We start from the raw sequence: 22171 nt of genomic DNA on the forward strand, positions 1-22171 counted from the left end.
CTAAACATCAACTGTGTAGTAGTGACCTCCAAAATGAATTGTAAAGGCCCAACATTCATAGCAGTCATATGTCACCATGAGAAGCCACAATTGTATGGTTATAACACTGAAAGTATAGTACATAAAAACAAAAATGTTAAGGACTTTCATCTCCAAAACACTGTATAAAATAAATGTAAAACTGAATGCAAAAATAAAATAACACAAAAATAAAATAAAACCAGCAACTGAAACAGGAAATAGTAACAAATAGTAAACAAGGACACTTAAAATATAAGTACAGCATGGCCCTATGAAGAAGTAAAACTAGTGAGAATATTCAGGTACATACTGGGAGGTGAGTCATGTGTGAGTGATATCAGCAAAATATCAGAGCTTTGAAGAAGAGGCAAGAGAGGCATGAGCCACGCCCTCTGAGAAGTCAGTCATGCAGAGAATTTAGGAAATAGAATTTCAGTCACAGAGTGTGCAAGAAGCTTGTGGGAGGAAAAATCTCCATTCCAAACTAGCAAGTCAGTTCATCACATCTTTTAATTATTCATTAATTTGCTCCATACTCAGGAAATTCTCCCTAACAGACTACTCATCCAAGTCTTCTTAGGTCCACTGTACCATCTAGCCTCCTTCATCCCAGCATTCCACTCTGAGTCTCCCTAACGAGCACTAACATGAATACCAGTATGATACATTTTGGCACAGCACACTGCTAGTTCTGCACAAAGCTTTCTTGGAACCAGATTTTCTTGGCCTGGTACCACCATCACCACCACATAACTAAGAGATCCAGTCAGTAATCACTGAATGGTTTGGGTTGGAAAGGATCTTAAGCATCACCTAGTAGCAACCCCTGTGCAGGGTGTCTTCTGTGACCAAAGCAGAACAACCTCTATTACCTGAACTTGGACACCAAAGCTTCCCACTTATCTGGGTTGCTGCTGCATTCTCCTGCAATGCAGATGCTGGGTTACTTCTTTTGCAAGTTCTCAGTGGGACCACTGAAAGAACTGGACCATAGCAAGGCTGTGGAAGATGGATCTAACCACAGTGTCCACCCAACTCTTCTCTAAAAACTAACCCCCACTGCCCAGCCTGGTCACTGGAAGGTCTGTTCACTCTAAGGTGTGCAGCACTGCCTGGAGAGCCTGAGGAATAACTGATTCCAGAGGTGGGCTGGGCTCCATGCATTTTGGTTGTGCTGGTACAGCACTATTATGAAGAAACACATTCATGCTCTGTCCTCATTTCCACCATCCATTATTATGTTATTGTACTGTGGTACTGCTATTCCCGAATTCCATGCAGAGCTTTCCAGAAATGACTGTAGGATCTGAATGGCATGCTGGAAGTTGCTATATTTCCCAAAATTCTGTGCCTCTAACATTACATTACAATAAGGACTTAATTCCAACCATCCATCCTAGGCAAAGTTATTTTGGATTTCCAAAGTGCTGACATTTGTGCTGTGCTAGGCCTGGCTGCTTTACAGACATAGTGTTAAAAAAATTAACTTGCCACTTTGTTTTCCAACTAAATTGATAATTTGTCTATGCATCAGGAAGGCCACTGCTGTAGAGTCCCTCATATGAAAGCCTGTTCATGGAATCTGGAAACATGTAGAATGGGTACAACAAGCTGGGGATTTCTTTTTTATATCCTCTTTGCCTTTACTGCAAACATAGTTTACAGAATCAGTGATTCAAAACTTCTCAAAAGGAGGCCAGTCCTTACTTGTTGACACATAAAACAGCCAATGTGCTACAAATTCCAAGCAAAGTGAAGGCAAATTTAATCAGACACTTTTGAAGTAGAGCAGAAACTCTGTGAGATACCAGTGGACACACTGAGCTGAGCTCAGCAGAGAAACCAGTGGCTCTCAGACCTGTCACCAGGCATTTGTGAAAAATCATTTAAAGAGAAGGATTTGGTGGGATCCCGAGCACAAAGACTTTGCAAAGTTCACACATACAGCTCATGGGAAATGCAGGTCACTATGCATAGCCTAATCTGTCATACCAATCTCTGAATAGCAGATAGGGGACCTCTGAATGGCCAAGCAGAGCACAGAATGCGTTAGGCAGCCTCTAAGCTGCTCCAGTGCAGCTGCAGTGCTGTGAGGAAGACCTCACAGAAGGCAGAGCAGTTAACTGTTACACATGTACTGCACGTAGACAGTACAAGTCTAGAGAAGTGACCAGGCATAGGAGGAATGTAAGACCTTTAAGCGCAGTGCAAGACATGGGCATTCAGACAGGATAAGAAGGAGCCCTTTTCAGTGAATACAGGAACGCTAGAAGATCAGTCAAAAATGACAAACAGTTAAGGGCAAGTGCAACCCAAGGCCTGGCCCCACCTGAGTTGCAGAACCATTGCTCTTATCAAAGTGGAGAGAAGGGACCGGTTCTACCATGTCCTCCCCCAGATAAGCTATAAAGAAGTGAAGGATTTCTCTTCACTCATTCCCTAACTGCCTCCTCACACATCCCTCTCAACTTGGGGCCAGCCAAGTAAAGGAGATTATCTCTGAGACAAAGCAGCATGAGAAGCTGTGTCAAAACCTTCCTGCACCATATGCCAGATGTGCAGAAGAATATCCTCCCACCTCCAGCATAGCTACTATGGGAGCAAACACACAGGGAGAGGCTGCAAAGGGTTACGGACACAGATTGTCTCTAGCTTAATGAAAATGTGAGATGTTACCAAGAGTGAAAGAGTGGGAAACCCTTGCTCTGTGATGGTCTAGAAAACCTTGTAGCTGGAGTTGGACTGCAGCTGGCCGAGGTCACTCAGGTGCCAGTGGTCCAGTGTTGGGACGATCTTGGCCCCTATCTGCCCACGTACCATGCCATCAGCGAGGGGGAAGACATTCAGGGAGTTGGGTCGTTCCTTCCTGCTAAAGAGACAAACAGGGAGAGAGAGGAAAGTGTGTTAGCTGTGTACAAGGTTCTGATAGAAAACAAACAGCACACTAGTGTATATGAAATACTAGTTACTAGAAATCGAACTGCAACTGTTATCTTCACATGGTAGCTGTCTGAACTCTGAACTCCCACACTTTTTCGGTTCTGGCTGCTCAGTCCCATGGTGTTACTGCTAGAGTAATACCTTCTCCTGAGGAAGCTCTATGATGGAGGGGGTCAGTGGCCATAACAAGTACAACTGACTGCTCAATCAGTATGAGAAATTTGGAGGAACATGAAAGTGCAGGGAACCACAAGACAATTTAAGTCAGTGCTTCTTAGAAACAAAGGTACTGGAGGAAAATAAGCCACGGTAAACAACCCTCACAACAAAAAATTAAAAGCTCCGTAGCTAGTAGAGATGACACCACAGGGTGAGGAATAAAGCTTTAAATGTCATCTACATGAAATTTATGACATTCCACTACAAATCTGGTGAGCTTCAACAACAGGAACCAGAGGTGTTGGATCATTTCCAATTTTAAGCAAGGAAGAGTGTAGTTGTATTCTTTGATCTCCCTCGATACCCGTATTACAATGCACTCACAATTCAGAAACTAAATAAAGAAATAAATGAATACATCATGCATATTGCTAGGTGTCTCTAAGTGTGTTCTGTTCATCCCCTCCTTTCTGGCAACTGCGGGTGACTCGCTAGCTGCAGGTTTGATTCTGAACATAAAAGCTGGCACAGATTTTGAGACCAAGCTTCAGCAAGAGAAAATCTAGAGCGAGCAGTGGAGATGGAAAAGATGTGGCAGTAACTTGCTGAACCCAGCAAATGGTTCAGGGTATCTATAATTTACTCCAGTTACTGCAGAGCTGAACTAAATTGATTCTCTGTCTCATGTGCACCCATACTTGGACTCAATCCTTCTTCACTTACTCCTGCACAAAGTTTCTTCTTCATATTGGGAGTGTGATAAAACCTGCCCTTCCTGCAGCACGCTGTTAGTAACGGCAGACCTCCATGTTCCTTTCTGTAATGATCATTAGCACTGGATGCCATGCCCAGGCTGGGAAACAAGTGCAGCCACTTCACCTGTGACCATGGCAAACAACTGCTACAGGGCCCCTGGAACAGAGCAAACACACTAACACAGGAGGTGGTACACCAAGCCAGCTCTTTTAGGAAGGACAGACATGGAGTGTCCAGCAGAGGAGACAATGGGTGCTGAGAAAAACCACAATGCCCAACCTTCTCACTCCAAGCACTGCCCAGCCACCACAGTAGGCTGCATTGCTGCATCAGTGCCTACCTCAAATAGGCAAAAAGGCCTCCTGTGGCCTGTCCTGGATAGGCAAGATGGGACAGAAAGGTATTTCCAGCATGGCCTGCTTGGGACACACTTTTCCTAGGAATCTGTATTAAAAATCCTCTCCTGAAGATACTAGACTCGTACATGGAAGTTTCATACACACTCCTAGAAAGGAGGCATGTAACTGGATTTTAGAGGAACACAGATCACTGATAACACATCATTAACCTTCTCACAGGTAACAAGCAATAGGACAAGAGGAAATGTCCTCAAGTTGCACCAGGGGTAGGTTCAGGTTGGATATTGCAGAAAATTTTTTCACTCCAAGAGTGGTTATGCACGGAAACATGTTGACCAGGGCAGTAGTGGAGTCACAATCTCTGGAAGTACTCAAAAGGTGTGTGGATGTGGCACTCTGCAATATAATTTAGTGAGCATGAGGGTACCCAGTTGAAGGTCAGACTTGATGACCTTGGAGGTAATTTCCAACTGTAACGATCCTATCATTCTCCACAGATTCAAACCCAGACTTCTATGTGATCAGAACTGTCAGTTTCCTTGTAACTTTTCTTTTCCACTATCTGAGGCATCTTGCTGTTTTGTGACTTAAATAATCACTGAAGGTTCAGTGAAAACTTTCTACTGCTGTTTGTCTAAATCCCAGTTTATGAATGTAACCTGCCACTTACACCTGCTCCTACTAGGCCAAAGGACAATTACCTCTGCCTGTCTGCAGTAGGTACCTCTCTTTATCCCACTGCTATCATTCCAAGGCCCTAAAAGTTTCTAACAGCTAGGTTGAAAGTTTCTACAAAAGCTTCTAAATAACATACTAGGCAAATGTTTCCTCTCCTAGGAAATCTTCACCCTGGCACTGATACAAGCACCACAGAAAGCAGAGTTAATTACGTGTAAGAGATTATGAAGGGATTCAAAACTAGAAATCAGAGCCACTTTATACTACAGTATCAGAAAATTTTTAGTTATACAGTTTAAGAAATAATCCAAGGGTCCCTAAGAGTCTACTTAAAAAAAAAAAAATATCTCTTTTTATGGATAAAATAAAATTGGGCCATTTTTTGAGATGGTTTAACCATTAGTTTCATATCTTTCATTTTTTCAGGACCGAATTACAGTTTTAAGAGAGTGTTGCTTTCACAGGTGTATGGAGCAGGAGAAAGTTTCCTATAACTGCAGAACAGTCCTTGTCAAACCAGTGGTACAGCCAGAATAGCCTAGGGACTATGCTGGAATGACTTGACATAACTCACTGACAGCACTGAAACATAAAAGCTGTCCCAAAAGTATGCTGAGAGACATTCAATTATACTTTTTTGTTGATATGCAAACACATATATACTTAACACACAAGGAAATACAGGATCCACGAAATGGAGCGGAAATGTGTGAATTTCACAGTCCCTGTTAAAGAGGTACAGGGTCTCTGTAGCATCAGAAGCTGTAGAATCTTCAGGAAAGAATTTTAGCACAGACTGTTAGGAAATTTCCTTGCTGAGTTTCTTTGGAAACACTTTCAAGCCTCTTCAAAACCTCCCAGGAAAGAGGAAGGCAGAGCTAACTCTACTTTTGCAGTCCTGGAGTTGGCTACCAAATTTAAATGCAAATAAATTTAAAGTATCCTTATTTAGACTCATCCTGGTCTAAATTTTGAGTGCTGCAGCTGCTCTCATATACGCAAATCTTTCCAGGATCAGCCAGGGTGAGTCTTAACACTTGATAGTTCTACCTTGAGTTACAAGGTGAACAACACACTCTCCAATAAAGACTTGCAGTAGCCGAAACCTGGGATTAGGATGTTCTACAAGCAACATCCTAAAATTTACAAAGCATAACAAAACTACAGTTTGTTTGCCAGCATTTAAAGAGGAGAACTAGTCTCTTTGAAGGCTCTGGGCACAGCACTTCCTGCTTAACCATCAGCCAAAAGTGCCTTTGGAAACCCACTGACACTGACACTTGTTCTGCTTCCACTCAGAAACCCAGCATGGCTTGAACTCTAGAGTAAAATAAGAGAGAAGAAATTTCTTAGAATCTGAGGGAACTGCATGAAGCTGTGTCAGGGGAGTTTTAGGCTGAATTTCAAGAATTTCCTCCAGATGGTGGTGGGCACTGAACTGGCTCCCCAGGGAACTGTCATGGCACCAAGGCTGCCAGAGCTCCAGGAGCGTTTGGACAATGCTCTGAGGCACAGAATGTGATTGTTGGGGTGTCTGTCTGTGGAAGGACAGGAGCTGGATTTGATAATCCTTATGGGCCTCTTCCAACTCAGGATATTCAATGAGTCTATGGGTCTATGATTCTATGACTTTTTATAACATTAGGGGATGTGACGTGTAAACATCCCATCCCAGACATCTGATCCTGTTTTGGGACCAAACTTGTGTGTCTTCTGCATTTGCATACACAAGCTTCTCCCTACTGTGTTATCCCAGCTCCATGGCTCCCTTTGCACTCCTGAACCAGCAAGTCCAGCATGGGTGCCAGTAGACACAGAGAGTAAATATGCCAGTACAATACAGTCCCAGCATCACACTGTCACCATTTCACAGCAACCTCCAACACTTGATTTAATGAAGTTCAGATGCAGCAATAGGATTTACCTTTTCCTCCAGGACTGGCGATGACTGCAGTAACAAACATAACAGCCAAACAGCAGCAATCCCACAAAAAGCAAGACAAAAAGAACAACCATTAGAGAGCAAATGTCATGCAAACATGCAACCTACCACAGACACAAGGTAGACATGCACTGCAAACCCCAGGCCATGTGGAAGTGGTACTGTAGATGTGACAGCCTTGTCAGAGAGCAAGAAAACTAGATAAGTTTTCCCAGAATCAGTCTGAGAGACTTTAGGGAGTTGAAGATAATGATAGCTTATTATTATAAACAACCTGCAGGTGGCGTTTTCCTAGTCTCTGTTTTCTTGTTTTTCTCAAGCATTGTTTATAAGAAAGGCATCTTGTTAATTAGCCAATCAGGTGATATGTATTGATTAATTGACCTAACCAGGTCTATCTCTATCGGAACAATGTACAAAAAGAGGATCTGAAGTAAAGGCATATGCTTTACACAAACTAGCCTTCTGGAGAATCTGTGCTACACATGCACACACACAAACACACGCAAAGCTGGAGATCAAGAAAAAACTCCCATTTCCCACTGGTAGCTCCTACAGACTTGGACCACAGTCCCATCATGGGCTTTTCACAGATATACAGTGTTTCTCTCCAAGGATACTAGCAATATGCCACACTTAAAGGGTAAAAGACTAAAATTCTCTGACATGAAAAGGTAATTCTTGATGGAAATTTTGCCCTTCACCAAATGAGAGTGGCAGTCTTGTAGATACAACCAGCAACACTTTTCACTGGGCAACCCTTTCAAGGAATGTTAACATAAAGCCATCATTAATATTAACTTATTTAAGAGTCAGGGAAGGAAAAGCTTTTAAGCTTTTAAGAAAGGAAGAAATGAAAAATTATTTCTATTATGCAGTCCAACTCAGGAGTTGGACTTCAATGATGCTTGTGGCTTGCTTTCAACTCAGGGTATTCTATGATTCTATGATTCAAAATTGGCAGGTGCACACAGGCCTCACCCTTTAAAAGAGAGACATTCTAAGTTTGCTTTTGCCTACAGTACTTTCGGATTTTACTGTGTAAGCACTTCCACAGATATAGTCTTACTTCCAGAAGTCTAAGTTGGGAGAGAAACAAGCCTAACACACCTATCCCATTCCATCTCTAACAATAGGCTCAGATCATGTTCTGGGAGCTCACTCTGGATTTCCAGACTGTGAGGGATAGAGAAGAAGGAAGAAAAATAGTCTGATAAGGGAGATTTTATGAACAGATGAGCACTTACAACTATTGGTTCCTTTTAGACCATGTCTTCTCAAGCTTTCTACAGCTCATCTGACCAGGAAAGCTGACATCTAGCTTTTTTTTGTTCTTCTCAATTGATTTCTATATTTTAGACAATTTATTTCTAGTCAGAACCCACACACTGCAGGAAGGGAGGAAAATCCCTTTCTTGGACATAAGTAGGATTTGTGGTGACTGACAGAAAGCTTGCTCTGAAAGAACAACAGGTGAAAAAATCCTGTAATAGCTAATGGATTTAACTGCTAAGTTTTGCTGCCTATCCCACATACAAAGACATATAAACACACAAACACTTTATCTGACACCTTCATCTATTCTAAACTTTTACATACTACCTAAGAATAGGAACGTGTTTTCTAGAGACCCCATCAATAGCAGCATGATAAAGCCTCACCTCTGTAGAACAACTTAGAAAGCTCCTCACCATCAAGTACTCACAACTCACCCAGAACCGATTAAAACAGAGCTTCAGCTACAATCCTTGTCCCCAGGGAAAGGTCCTGCTCTGTTTTCTCTCTCAAACATACACAATCAGTGTTTAAGTTCCCAGGTGACACGTGTTATATGGAAAGGTCATGGCCCTACCTTCTCCCGGGTACACTGCCCTCAGTTTGGTTATTTCCCCCAACTTGCTGCATCTTAGATCGCTCAATGTGTTCCACGTATGTCTGGATCATCTGTGAGGAGAGAAAAATCCATGAGGCAAACACAGTAGAAGGAAAGGCTCATTTTCTGCTTTTGTTTAATTTTCTGTGGCATCCATTTCGAATCCCCTGGGTTTTTTTGCAGACTTCCTTGTCTTTACTGCTGCCTTCTAAGCTGATGATGTACGTGAATGGTCTAATCTAATAGAAAATTTATCAGCAAATTGTGTCAGAAATTACTTCAGCTGAATCTCATAACCAAATATCCTTGAAAAAAAAACAACATAAGCCCGAATGCCCATTGGCAATGGGAGATGAGGGAGCACTGTGCATAGCATCACAGAAGAGGTGAGATTGGAAGGATTAATGGTCCTACGGTGCATTAGTCCACCCCCTGCTGAAATAGGGCCACACAGAGCAAGCTGCCACAGGACCGCATCCAGGTAGATGATGAATATCTCCAAGGAAGGAGACTCCAACACGCCTCTGAGCAACCTGTGCCAGGGCTAATTGGCCCTGCAGTAAAGTAGTTTTTACTACTTTGTTCAGAATGAGCTTTCTGTGTCCTCATTTGTGCCAGCTGTCTCCACTGGGTGTTGTGGTGTGTTTTGCTCTGAATCCATGTTTGTTCCCTGTCCTCCTCCCTAATCCCCTCCCTTTACCAGTTGCCAATTTTCCCAAGCCCTTCCCTAACCTCCTCCCTTCCAAGCTGTCAATCCTCCCTATCCCTACCCCTTTCTCCAGAGAGTTCTGTGTCTGTCTTGTTGCCCTCGACACCCCATTTGTTACTTCGTATTATTCCCCCCGTTTTCCCTGATAGGCTCATAAGTTGTTTACCCCACCTTATACTCCTCTCCTACCATATCCTCCTCGGTTCACTTTCCTACACCCCTACTCCTGAGCTGCTGTATAAAAACTTCTGTTCACCCCCTCAGTCCTGTCTGGGAGCCCAGGAATAAATCCGTGTTGTTGCAGCCCAAGCCCCGTGCCATGGCTGTGTGTCCCTGCTCTGTCCCTGCCGATAACTGGGACTGCAGCTCGCAGGGAACGGTCGCGGCCCCGCCGCAGCCGCCCAACGTGCCCTGCTCAGCAACAACTGGGTACCAGTGAACACAGCCTGTCTCCATCCTCTTTACAACCTCCAGTTAGGTATTTCTGATGGTGCCGAAGTTTAGAAGCTCTAGTCATCACTAGGATTGTAAAGCTGAGTTCTTTGACATGATATAGTCATGTAGATATAGACAAAGAGTTTATTTATTTAGAAAGATGATCTCCTACCTCTGTGTGACGCTGATGCAGAGCATTATACTCCTTCTTCATTTCTGATTCACGTTCTTCCAGTCGAGAAACTGCCAAGAGAAGATCCCAACTATCAGCTAACTGAAACCTGGCTCTCAAAATAAACTATTTGAGAAACAAAGCCTTTTTTTTTAGAAATTAATTTATACCTACTGAATAAAACAAAGAAAACTGTGGGATTTGGTCTTTTTTACACTCATTAGTTTCATGGGTACCTGCATGTTCGCAATACCAGCAATTTTGCACCACAAATGCAATAAAACCACATTAGTTTTTCAGCAGTAGCCTGGTGCCCTGTAAGCATCTTAGTTTGGCAACAATTTATTGTCTTCTGGGACTGGCTCTTCTGGCTACTTAAGGAGCAAGTGTACTGGTTGAAACACCAAAAAATTCTGAGGGGAGCTTCAATGACTGCACATATTAAGGAAGTATTTGTAAAAACAAATACACAAACTAAGTAACTGAGTAACTAACTAATGTGATGATTTTTAAAAGAACGGAATATTCTGCAAGGAGAAACTGGAAACCAGGTTCCAAAGGCCCAAATCTTATACCTTGCATCTGGAGAGACTGACCACAAAAGAGAAGAAATGAAGCCTCTACTGAATTAGTGTGGGTACATCCCAGCCTTGGGAAAGCTCAGAATTTTACATCAAAGTAAGGGACAACCAGATATTTTGGGCTTTGCACAAATTACATTAAAACAAAAAAACCTATGCAGATTCTTTTTAAAGTAGCACTGTATGTGTGTAGAAAGCATGTGTATAATCATGTCTGGTTAACAGCTTTGCTTACTCTGGTCTGCATAGTTTTTGGTCTTCAGCTCCAGCTGTCTAGTCTGAAATTCAAGGTGTTCCACTTGAATTTGTAGTTCTTTCTTTTCCTGTTCCAGTGCATCTTCAAACTCTATGAACTTCTGCATAGGGAAGAAGTGGAGAAGGAGACACAGATGAGGATTACATGCAAAATCAGTTTGCCCTACCATGACCCTTCCTCTCCTCACAAAAATAGAAATTTGAGAGAATATAAAGTGAGGGAATATAAATTAGGAAATCAGAAATAATAATTTTTAAGTACTGTAAGTAGCACAACAGTATTTTATCAAGCTGAAAGATCTATTTTAAATTAGAAACTTATTGTTATCTTTAATGCATAATAAATATATAAACTACGGTCCAACATGAATTCTATAAACCAGCACAACTTTATCATCTTCAGCAATTGTCTTGCTTTGAAAAGACAGGAGTCTGTGAAGGAAGGCAAAAGCCTCCTGTGAAATGGAAAAGGTAAACCCCCTCCCTCCGAATTACCACAATTTTTAAAAAAAGATTCTCAGGCAAAGATATGGGAATAGGAATAACAGTTCTTTACTAGGAGAAAAACTAAATAAAAATAATAACTAAAAAATGTAATTAGTACAAACTAAACTAGTGATGGAGTCAGAAACCTGACACCCTGAAGAGTCAGGGTGTTGGCAGTAGTCCAGTTAAAATGGTGGCTGCTCCACCTGCAGTGGCAGATGAAATGCTGCTGAAGTGGTGATCTCTAGAAGGGTGTAGTTTTCTCTGAAGGTCTGGTAGTAGTTGGGCCTGCTCTTCCTCTAGGAATTCAGCAGAGAAGAAGCTGCTCCTCTTGGAATCCAGCGAAGTGGCTGCCAGTGTCCCAAAAAGTGCTGATTATATGCAGGTAAGAATGCTTGGCTCCTCCCTCTGGGTGGAGCATCTCACAATGGGATGATGTAACTTTACCATCATGCAGTGAAGTCATTCAATATTCTATTAACAGAAGATATCTCCCCGGAGGGAGACATTGTTCTTGGAAGAGATAAGGAAACTGCCCAACCTCCAACAGATGGCAAATAGAATACATGCTTATCTTACAAGCCAGGACATTATCCACCCCTTATTCTATTTCCATCTGCATCGCAATGAAATCTTACACACAGTTCTCACTTAAGACCAGGTTTCCCTGTGGTACACAACGGGTTTCCCCATCTTTCTGTATTACCCACCAAGTGTAACCAGGTCCTTGAGCAAAAACAATACCACAGATGGGTTTGTCTTTGCCTGAGATGGGATTAATCCAAACAGTTTTCCCTAAAATACCTTTCATATGTACTACAGGGACCTTATCTCCATCTACTGCGTGTAAGGGTTCTGACTGGGCAGGGCCAGCTCGATTGACAGACCCCCCGGGTGTTGACCATCCAGGTTGCTTTTGCCAGGTTAATTTCCCAGTTCCCCCACCAAGTGCCTTTAGGGTAGTCTTAAGGAGTCCGTTGCACCGTTCAACTTTGCCGGCAGCTGGAGCATGATAGGGAATATGATATATCCATTCGATACCATGTTCTCTGGCCCAGATGTTGATAAGGCTGTTCTTGAAATGGGTGCCGTTGTCAGACTCAATTCTCTCAGGGGTGCCATGTCTCCACAGGACTTGCTTTTCCAAGCCTAAGATGGTGTTCTGGGCAGTGGCATGAGGTACAGGGAAAGTCTCCAGCCATCCAGTGGTGGCTTCCACCATGGTCAGCACGTAGCGCTTGCCTTGGCGTGTCTGGGGCAGTGTGATATAGTCAATCTGCCAGGCCTCCCCATACTTGTACTTGGACCCCCACCCACAATAGCACAGAGGATTCACCCGCGTGGACTGTTTGATGGCCACACAGGTCTCACAGTCATGGATAACCTGAGAAATACTGTCCATGGTTAGATCTACCCCTCAGTCTTGTGCCCACTTGTAGGTGGCATCTCTGCCCTGATGACCTGAGGCATCATGAGCCCATCGAGCCAGGAACAACTCCCCCTTATGGTGCCAATCTAAGTCTATCTTTGACATCTCTATTCTTGCTGCCTGATCTACCTGCTTGTTGTTTCGGTGCTCCTCATTAGCCCAACTTTTGGGGACATGGGCATCTACATGACGGACTTTCACCGTCAGCTTTTCCACCCGAGAGGCAATGTCTTTCCATATATCAGCAGCCCAGATTGGCTTTCCTCTACGTTGCCAGTTGGCCTTCCTCCACCTTCCCAGCCAGCCCCACAGATCATTGGCTACCATCCACGAATCAGTATAAAGGTAGAGCTTTGGCCACTTCTCCCTTTCAGCAATGTCCAGAGCCAGCTGAACGGCCTTGAGTTCAGTGAGTTGGCTCGATCCACCTTCTCCTTTGGTAGCTTGTGCAACTTGGCGTGTGGGGCTCCATACGGCTGCTTTCCACTTCCAGTTCATCCCTACAATGCAACAGGAACCGTCAGTGAAAAAAGCGTAGCGGGTTTCCTCTGCTGGTAGTTGGTTTTATGGTGGAGCTTCTTCAGCCCTTGTCGCTTGTACCTGCTCCTCGTTGTCAGTGACGCCAAAGTTTTCACCTTCTGGCCAGTTCATAATTATCTCCAAAATCCCAGAGCGATTCAGGTTTCAAATACAGGCATGCTGAGTGATGAGGGCAATCCATTTGCTCCATGTGGCGTCAGTGGCATGGTGGGTAGTAGGAACCTTTCTTTAAACATCCACCCCAGCACCGGTAGTCGAGGTGCCAGGAGGAGTTGTGCTTCTGTGCCAATTACCTCCGAGGCAGCTTGAACTCCTTCAAAGGCAGCCAAGATTTCCTTCTCTGTTGGAGTGTAGTTGGCTTCGGACCCTCTGTAACTTCGGCTCCAGAATCCCAGTGGTCGGCCTCGAGTCTCACCAGGCGCCTTCTGCCAAAGACTCCAGGACAAATTATGGTTCCCAGCTGCAGAGTAGAGCACATTCTTCACATCTGGTTCCGTCCTGACTGGGCCAAGGGCTACTGCATGAGCAATTTCCTGCTTGATCTGGGTGAAGGCTTGTTGCTGCTCAGGGCCCCAGTGGAAATCAGTCTTTTTTTGGGTGACCAGGTAGAGAGGGCTCACAGTCTGACTGTACGCAGGAATGTGCATTCTCCAAAAACTGATGGCACCTAGGAAAGCTTGTGTTTCCTTCTTGGTGGTGGGTAGAGACATCGCTGTGATCTTGTTGGTGACCTCAGTGGGAATCTGATGCCGTCCGTCTTGCCATTTCACTCCCAGGAACTGGATCTCTCAGGCAGGTCCCTTGACTTTGCTCTTCTTTATGGCGAAGCCAGCTTCTAGCAGTATCTGGATGATCCTCTCACCTTTCTCAAACACTTCTGCCTCTGTGCTCCCCCACACAATGATGTCATCAATGTATTGCAGGTGTTCTGGAGCCTCACCCTTTTCTAGTGCAGCCTGGATCAGTCCACGGCAGATGGTGGGGCTGTGTTTCCACCCCTGGGGCAGTCAGTTCCAGGTGTACTGCACGCCCCTCCAGGTGAAAGCAAACTGAGGCCTGCATTCTGCTGCCAGAGGAATGGAGAAAAACGCATTAGCAAAATCAATAGTGGCATACCACTTTCCTGCCTTGGACTCCAGCTCATACTGGAGTCCCAGCATATCCGGTACAGCAGCGCTCAGTGGCGGAGTCACTTCATTTAAGCCACGATAGTCCACAGTCAATCTCCATTCTTTGTCAGATTTGCGCACAGGCCAGATGGGGCTGTTGAAGGGTGAGTGGGTTTTGCTGACCACCCCTTGGCTCTCCAGCTCCCGAATCATTTTGTGGATGGGGATCACGGCATCTCGATCCGTCCGATACTGCTGGCGGTGCACTGTCGAGGTCGCAATTGGCACGCGTTGTTCTTCCACCCTTAGGAGTCCTACTGCAGAGGGGTTTTCTGACAGTCCAGGCAAGGTGTTCAATTGCTTAATGTCTTCTGCCTCTACAGCGGCTATTCCAAAAGCCCACCTGAGTCCCTTTGGGTCTTTGTAACATCCGTTCCAGAGGAAGTCTATGCCTAGGATACACAGAGCATCTGAGCCAGTCACTACAGGATATTTCTGCCACTCCTTCCCAGTCAGGCTCACCTCGGCTTCCACCAGAGTCAATTGTTGTGATCCCCCTGTCACACCAGCAATGGAAACAGGCTCTGCCCCCACATGTCCCGATGGTACCAGAGTACACTGTGCACCAGTATCAACTAAAGCATCATATTTTTGTGGCTCTGATGTGCCAGGCCATTGGATCCACACTGTCCAAAAGATCTGGTTTTCCCATGCCTCTCCCTGGCTAGAGACAGGGCCCCTCTAACACTGGTTATTATTCCTTTCCTGGGCATACATACTAGAGGTCCCTTCAAGGGGGTCTGACAGATCGTACCCAAAAGCTTGGTCATGGAAGGTTGAGGCTACCTTCACTTTGGTGGAACTCCCCCGGTTAGAGTTTCCCTCCTTGAGTTGACGAACCCGTGCTGCCAGGACAGAAGTGGGTTTCCCATCCCACCTCCCCATGTCTTCCCCATGGTCACGCAGGAAGAACCACAGATTAGCCCTTGGGGTGTACCCTCTCTCTCTAGCTGGGGATTGTTGGGCGCTGATTCTGGGGCCTGTGACTCTCACGGGTGCTGCATTAACCTTCCTCATCTTCTCCCTCATCTCCTCTTTGAACTCCTTAATCACAGCTGAGATATGAGCCTGCATTCGGCCATTAATCATACTCTCATAATTCCTAAGTTTACTGGCAACAGAGCCCACTGTCTCTCGGTTAGTGCCAGCATCAATTGTTGCAATTAAAGCGGTGTACTGAGATGGCCCAAGATTTGCCAGACTCCACAGCATTTGCCCTGTGCACCTGATCTTGCCGTGGTCATTATCATGCTGTCCATCCCTCCAAAAGAGTACCTTCAATGCTGCCACTTCCCTCAGCTGTTGGATCCCTTCCTCAAGGGTTTTCCAGCACGTTCTGTGCTGGTGCTCCTGCATTCTCTCCCTGTGGACAAACCTCTCTCTGACACTCATTAAAAGCCTCTCCCAGAGAGAAAGGGATCCTGGCTCCCTTACAAAAATCTGATTCATACCTGAGTCCTGGGTCAAGGGTCCCAAGTTCCTTGCCTCACCACCGTCCAGCTGCACGCCTGTACCCATAAGGTCCCAGACCCGGAGTAACCAGGTAGTACAAGCCTCACATCGTCGTTGCACAATGTCTTTGTGCATATTACGCAGACTTTGATACGTCAGGGACTCGGTGATGATCGCAACCTCTGGCTCCCCTGTGGGTTGTGAGGTTCCTCCATTCCTATCCCTATCTGGGTGCTCTGCTTTCATTTTAGACCTCCTTGTTTCTACAGGGGTGACTGCTGCTGGCTGTGACTGCCTTTGTGGTTCAGCTGGAACCTGGACAGTTGTAACATCTGTGGGTTCCACAGCTGTACTATTAGACTGTCCCTCCTCAAGGCAAAGGGCCGGTTTCTCACCAGCTGGGGAAATGCACTCCTTCAGCATCTCTCGTATCTCCTTAACCAGAACCCTCACCCAATCTGGGTGGTTCATTTCTGAGGTGGGTTGTGGAGCAGGGTCAGGCTCTGGAGCAGCAGCATCTCCAGTCTCTGGTGTAGGTGTGAGGGTAGTTATCCAGGTTAATCTTCCATTATCTCCGAGTGCTAAATATAACAGGCATATTAGCAACACTACCCACTGTATGATATCATTAGCACTTAGAGAGGATCTTAACCCTTTGAGAACTGGTGGAGCGGAACCAAAAAGATGTTTAAAAGGTTGGGAGAAAGTTTCTCCCGGTGTCATTTCCTCACAGTAGGTACCATTATTAAAGTAACCCCAAAAACATAGTTAGTGTGTGATAGCTCTGAATCCATGTACCTGCCTTCCAGAGGAATTTAAAGATCCATATATTCCTCACCTTATTAACCCATAAGCCAAACTATATAACAGACACAGTAGCCTTAGTTATAGGACCCATTTTTAGATAAGGGCCTGCAAATGGGAGAAATACAGCTGCAACCACATGCCACCCAAACCAGGGTAAACTAGACCACATGGTGATACTTAGAGATGTTTCTATATCAGCACACACAACAAAAAAAACCCTTAAATTACTTAAGAACTGTTAATCCTTTTTTGTCCCCTTTCAGTGCCCTCAAGCCCCACATTGGGTGCCAAAATGTGTCTTGCTTTGAAAAGACAGGAGTCTGTGAAGGAAGGCAAAAGCCTCCTGTGAAATGGAAAAGGTAAACCCCCTCCCTCCGAATTACCACAATTTTTAAAAAAAGACTCTCAGGCAAAGATATGGGAATAGGAATAACAGTTCTTTACTAGGAGAAAAACTAAATAAAAATAATAACTAAAAAATGTAATTAGTACAAACTAAACTAGTGATGGAGTCAGAAACCTGACACCCTGAAGAGTCAGGGTGTTGGCAGTAGTCCAGTTAAAATGGTGGCTGCTCCACCTGCAGTGGCAGATGAAATGCTGCTGAAGTGGTGATCCCTAGAAGGGTGTAGCTTTCTCTGAAGGTCTGATGGTAGTTGGGCCTGCTCTTCCTCTAGGAATTCAGCAGAGAAGAAGCTGCTCCTCTTGGAATCCAGCGAAGTGGCTGCCAGTGTCCCAAAAAGTGCTGATTATATGCAGGTAAGAATGCTTGGCTCCTCCCTCTGGGTGGAGCATCTCACAATGGGATGATGTAACTTACCGTCATGCAGTGAAGTCATTCAATATTCTATTAACAGAAGATATCTCCCCGGAGGGAGACATTGTTCTTGGAAGAGATAAGAAAACTGCCCAACCTCCAACAGATGGCAAATAGAATACATGCTTATTTTACAAGCCAGGACAGCAATGCTGGTCTTCTTTATACCAGGCTGAATTTTGATTCCTGTTAATTTGATGTCACAGAAGAAAAATTTACTTACAATCATGTATTTAAAAATACCTATGTCAGAAACCTTCAGACTAACTCTGCTAATGATGCAGATATAGATAGCTCCACCCAAAATTCCTGAGTGGGAACAAGTCTTGCAGAAATGTGCAAGTCTTTTGGAAAACTAAGCTCCAACTCTGGTGCTGCTCACTCTCATTATCACCAACATAGAGGCAGCTGCACACAGCAGTGTGACTCCTGCACAGGACACTGGACCAAAAGAAAGGTTTTAGAGATACACTCATTTCACTATGAAAACACAACAGGAAAAGACCTGATTTCAGGGTGCTCTTTCAGTAAACTGTCACTTTTTGCCTGTGAACTTTTGTCACTCCCTGAAGTGGACACCAGCACACAAGAGCAGAGTAAACCATGTGGAACATTCTGTTCAGCTCCACTGTGGTATATTACACAACTCATGGTATGAACTGGAGCCAGAGGGACTCCATATTATGAAATATCATCTAGTATCACATAATACCATTAAAATATCATATCATATCATAAAGTGTCATGAAATATTCAAACTAAGCAGGATCCCTGGGAAGTGAATGCAGCTCCACCTCTCTTCAGGATGAGACTGGTTCTTGTGTGATACATGGCTATCAGAGGTTTTCTGCAGAATACACTAATGCAATAATGACCCATAGCCCACACATCTAGATATAGAAACAGCTGCTTCTAGAATCATTCCAGACACAAACTGGTGGGAAAGTCTCTAAGACTCAGATAATACACACCTCTCTCCAGCAAACCAAGCCACTAGGCTCACAAGGACACAGCACTGTAAAGTTATCCCACCAGCTGCAGTACACATCCTGGCCTGGCTTATAAACCCAAAAATTAAAGTCTGATTACATTACTCCTGAATAGTTCCTCCCAATAAAGCCAAAAGTACAGCATTATTTGCACCAACCAGTCCAGTAACTAGAACACTAACCCAACAGCTGAGCTGCATGAGCATGGCTAGGGTTGGGAGAAGCCCTGGATCTGGAGCAGCTGAGGATGACATTGAGAAGGAAATTAAGCTAAGCAGGCTTTAATCCACCCTTAAAAATGTTTATAGGCCAAGAGGAGCCCACAGGAAGTAACAAAGATATGTGAGGAGCTCACAAGGCTATGCTCCTGACTCTGCCTCTCTCTCTCTCTCCGTCTGTTTGCCAAATCCTCCTTAGGTCCAGGCCCATTAGATTTACCGATTCACCAGCACATGGAGACTGGCTGGAGAAACCTCCTCTGTCTAAAAGCATGGATAATGGGGAGAAAAATCCCTCCCCTTCTGCCCTCTTCATGGGGAAGTGTTCTCTCCACAAACATCACTGCTCAGGGGCATGAGAATTTAGATTTAACAAATTAAAGCTTTGTTTTACTTACAAAAGAGACAGACACTGGTAAGAATCCTTTTTTGGCAAAGACTCTCAGGGAAACTAACACATTTAAATGCTCAGTAAGATTATTTTGTTAAATTCTGCACATGAACCAGTCTACACTGCTGCACTCTCAGGGTAAACCACGTGCATGTTCCCTACTGCTTTTACTGGAATTATTAGCAGGGACACTGGAGCCATCATTGTAAACTGGATCCTCTCTGCAGATGACTGAAAGCCACATTATTTATGATTCTTGCAAACTTTTAAAACTGCTCAGTAAATTCCTGGGAGCAGTGACTCAATTTACATTCCCACATATCTGTACTTACAGAAACAATCAAAAACATTTTAGCCACTTCTTGCTTCCCTGCACATAGTGTTCTGCAGTGCCTTCAACCTCTAACTGGGCTTTTAACTTTATTGCTCTTCCTGTCCTAATTTACCTTAATAAGGGTTTGGGGGTTTTTTTCCACTTATGGCTGTTTTGCACAGAATTTTCTAGAAACAGCAGCAATGCCAACACCTTTCTTCCATTATAAAGAAGTCATCTCAGAGGCTAAACATCTACTTATTAATTATACTTTAAGCTTGTTCAAGGGTTTAAATTTTTAAGTATGTGTTTCCTCCTGAGATGTCAATTAAACATTGACATCCCTTAGTCATTCACCCAGCAACCTGTTTTATAGATTCTGAGAACTTTATAAAACAACCTGCTTTGCAAATTTGGGATTTGTTTTTGAATACTTTTTCAGAACAACAATCTGATTTCAAAATGAGTAAAAAAAGAAAAGAAGTCCTAACAGACACTGACAATGAGCAACAGAGCTGAGAAGCAGCAGTTTCACTTGCTCCATCTGGAGGTTGATGGAAGTTATTGCAAGAGAGTGTTTTCCTGGTATAAACTCTATCTCATAGCATTTTGCTGGAAGCACTCTGTGCTAAAGCTTTACTCATAAACCCTTTTAATTACAGCCAAGAGCTAAATCCCCATCACATTGCAGTGGCTCAGCTTTTACCACTGTCCTGCTCCCATTTCTCCACTGAGGAACATGAAATACCCCCTCCTCCCCCCGTTAACTTTGAAACACCCCCTCCTCCCCGCTCTTAACTTTATTTCTTCTACAATTATGGCTCAGTCTTTTCCCTCATACCTGTCTATTTTGCAACCCAAAAGTAATGAAATAAACATAAAACTAGAAATCAATTAAGCACCTGGAAAAGAGACATGGAGACAACAATATTAAAAATTAATATTTCCCTAACTTTTTGTAGGGCAGAACAGCATTTTGGAATAAAGCACTGCAAGATGGCCCATCCTGGTGCTGAGGAGAACAAACAATGGCATTTATATGCAGGGGCCCAATGGCTTGACCCAGTTTCTGGCTGTGCAGCACCTTATACCTGCTCTGACATCAGAATTCATTTCACCTAAGCTTCTCCATGCTCATCACAAGCTCTGACAGCAAGAAAAGCCCCAAATCCAGAGTAAAATGAGCAGCCAACACAACAGAACGAGGATTCAATTCCTTGTAGCAATGTATCTGAACAACGTAGGCTCAGTGTGCACCAGCCATACTGTCTTTAACTGTTCTTATCAGAATTTTCTCAGGGCACCCTGGAATTCATCAAGGTTACTAAGACATAAACTGTGCTAAAATAAGAATGAAGAAGCTGAGAAACAACATACCAGGATCACAAGAACTAGATAACAGAGGACTGTAGAACACCTGCACAGTAACCAATCAGAGACACTGAGAAATGGAGGCAGAGAATGAGGGAACAAGACAAAGGCATCACTCAAGAAGTGTGATCTGAGTAGTTTGTAGAATCTATAAAAGTCTGTGTAATGTAAACAATAAACAGCTTCTGCTTGATCACATTGATCAGTTGTTCAGGAGTCCTGGTTTATCCACAATAATTCCTGCCAGGCTTTGCCCAAGGAAGATGCTCCTAATGTCCAGATAAGCAGTCACTACTGCTCATCCTTTATGGCACCAATGAGTTCTTACCAGGGTATCCAGGCAGGCTTTATTTTTTCCCAGTAAGCCACAACAGACATTCTATACATCATCCAGGGAAACACCTCTCTAGCCACTAGAAACAGCAGAGATGTAACTAACTTTAGTCAGAGATGTGAACACACCCACAAATACAACTAAGCTGCACCAGAAGTTTGGAGAAAACAGGTTCATAATGTTCACATAAGTTACTCTTGTGAATGAGAGTCTCCAGAGACAGCCAGCAGAGACAGCACTTCATCTCTAGCATGATGCCAGACCACAGGCCCCAAGTTGTGGCTCACCACCCAAGGCATGTGGCTGCAGGTGGCCCAGATGAGCAGCTAGACTGGCTTCAGGATCTCTCCTGCCCTAACTCAATCTACCAAGTGTATCCCCAGCTCACAAGAAATCCCCAGTCACATAGTGCTCTCTACACCAAACTCTGCCTTCCCATGGCTCTGGAAACTTGCAACAGGGCAGGAAAAACAGAGAACACAAACTGCATAATGTGTTTTTTATTTTTTTTATGTTTTTTTGTTTAACCAGGCTCCCAGAGGCAGTCATTCTGCAAGTACGTGTTATTGAGTAAACAAATATCCATTGGCATTTCACTTTTCCTATTTCTTTCAGAGGGGCTATATAATCCTGGCCCTGTTGAAGCTGTGGGAATTTCTCAGTAACTTGAAGAGGATCCAGTATATCACCCCAACTCTTCAAACCTTCTAAAAATAACCAGGCAGAGGGAATGCTAACTTATAAGTCTCTTCCCATCAGAATATTTTCTGTCTATAATATTTACAAAAAGCATCAAATCCAGTTATAGCAGAAAAAGAATCCTTATGATATACTCTCCTGCTTTTTCTGTTTTTTATCTCAGTGTATGCCCAGCCAATCCTCCCTAAATGCTGCACAGATGTTTGATGTCCAAATATGAAATTCCGAAGTTCTGTGGATGCTAATAGCAAACCTTCCTAAGGACAGGGAATATTC

General features: G+C 44.0%; 1 protein-coding gene across 24 annotated transcripts in view; it reads right to left on the reverse strand.

Moving 5' to 3' along the window:
• MAPK8IP3 (mitogen-activated protein kinase 8 interacting protein 3) overlaps window positions 1–22171 on the reverse strand; it is a 76174-nt gene that overhangs the window by 40248 nt on the left and 13755 nt on the right. For 9 of the 24 annotated variants that reach the window (XM_021529609.3, XM_077786775.1, XM_077786773.1 and 6 more), the window contains exons 2-6: window positions 10861–10981; window positions 10045–10115; window positions 8708–8799; window positions 6838–6861; window positions 2746–2890 (exon numbers count right to left, since the gene is read on the reverse strand). In XM_021529609.3, the coding sequence (XP_021385284.2) occupies window positions 2746–2890; window positions 6838–6861; window positions 8708–8799; window positions 10045–10115; window positions 10861–10981 (453 nt within the window). The remainder of the gene's footprint in view (window positions 1–2745; window positions 2891–6837; window positions 6862–8707; window positions 8800–10044; window positions 10116–10860; window positions 10982–22171) is intronic. The other 15 variants (XM_077786779.1, XM_077786777.1, XM_077786776.1 and 12 more) reach the window with 7 other exon arrangements.

This window comes from Lonchura striata, chromosome 16 (assembly GCF_046129695.1).
Source record: "Lonchura striata isolate bLonStr1 chromosome 16, bLonStr1.mat, whole genome shotgun sequence".
NCBI lineage: Eukaryota > Metazoa > Chordata > Aves > Passeriformes > Estrildidae > Lonchura > Lonchura striata.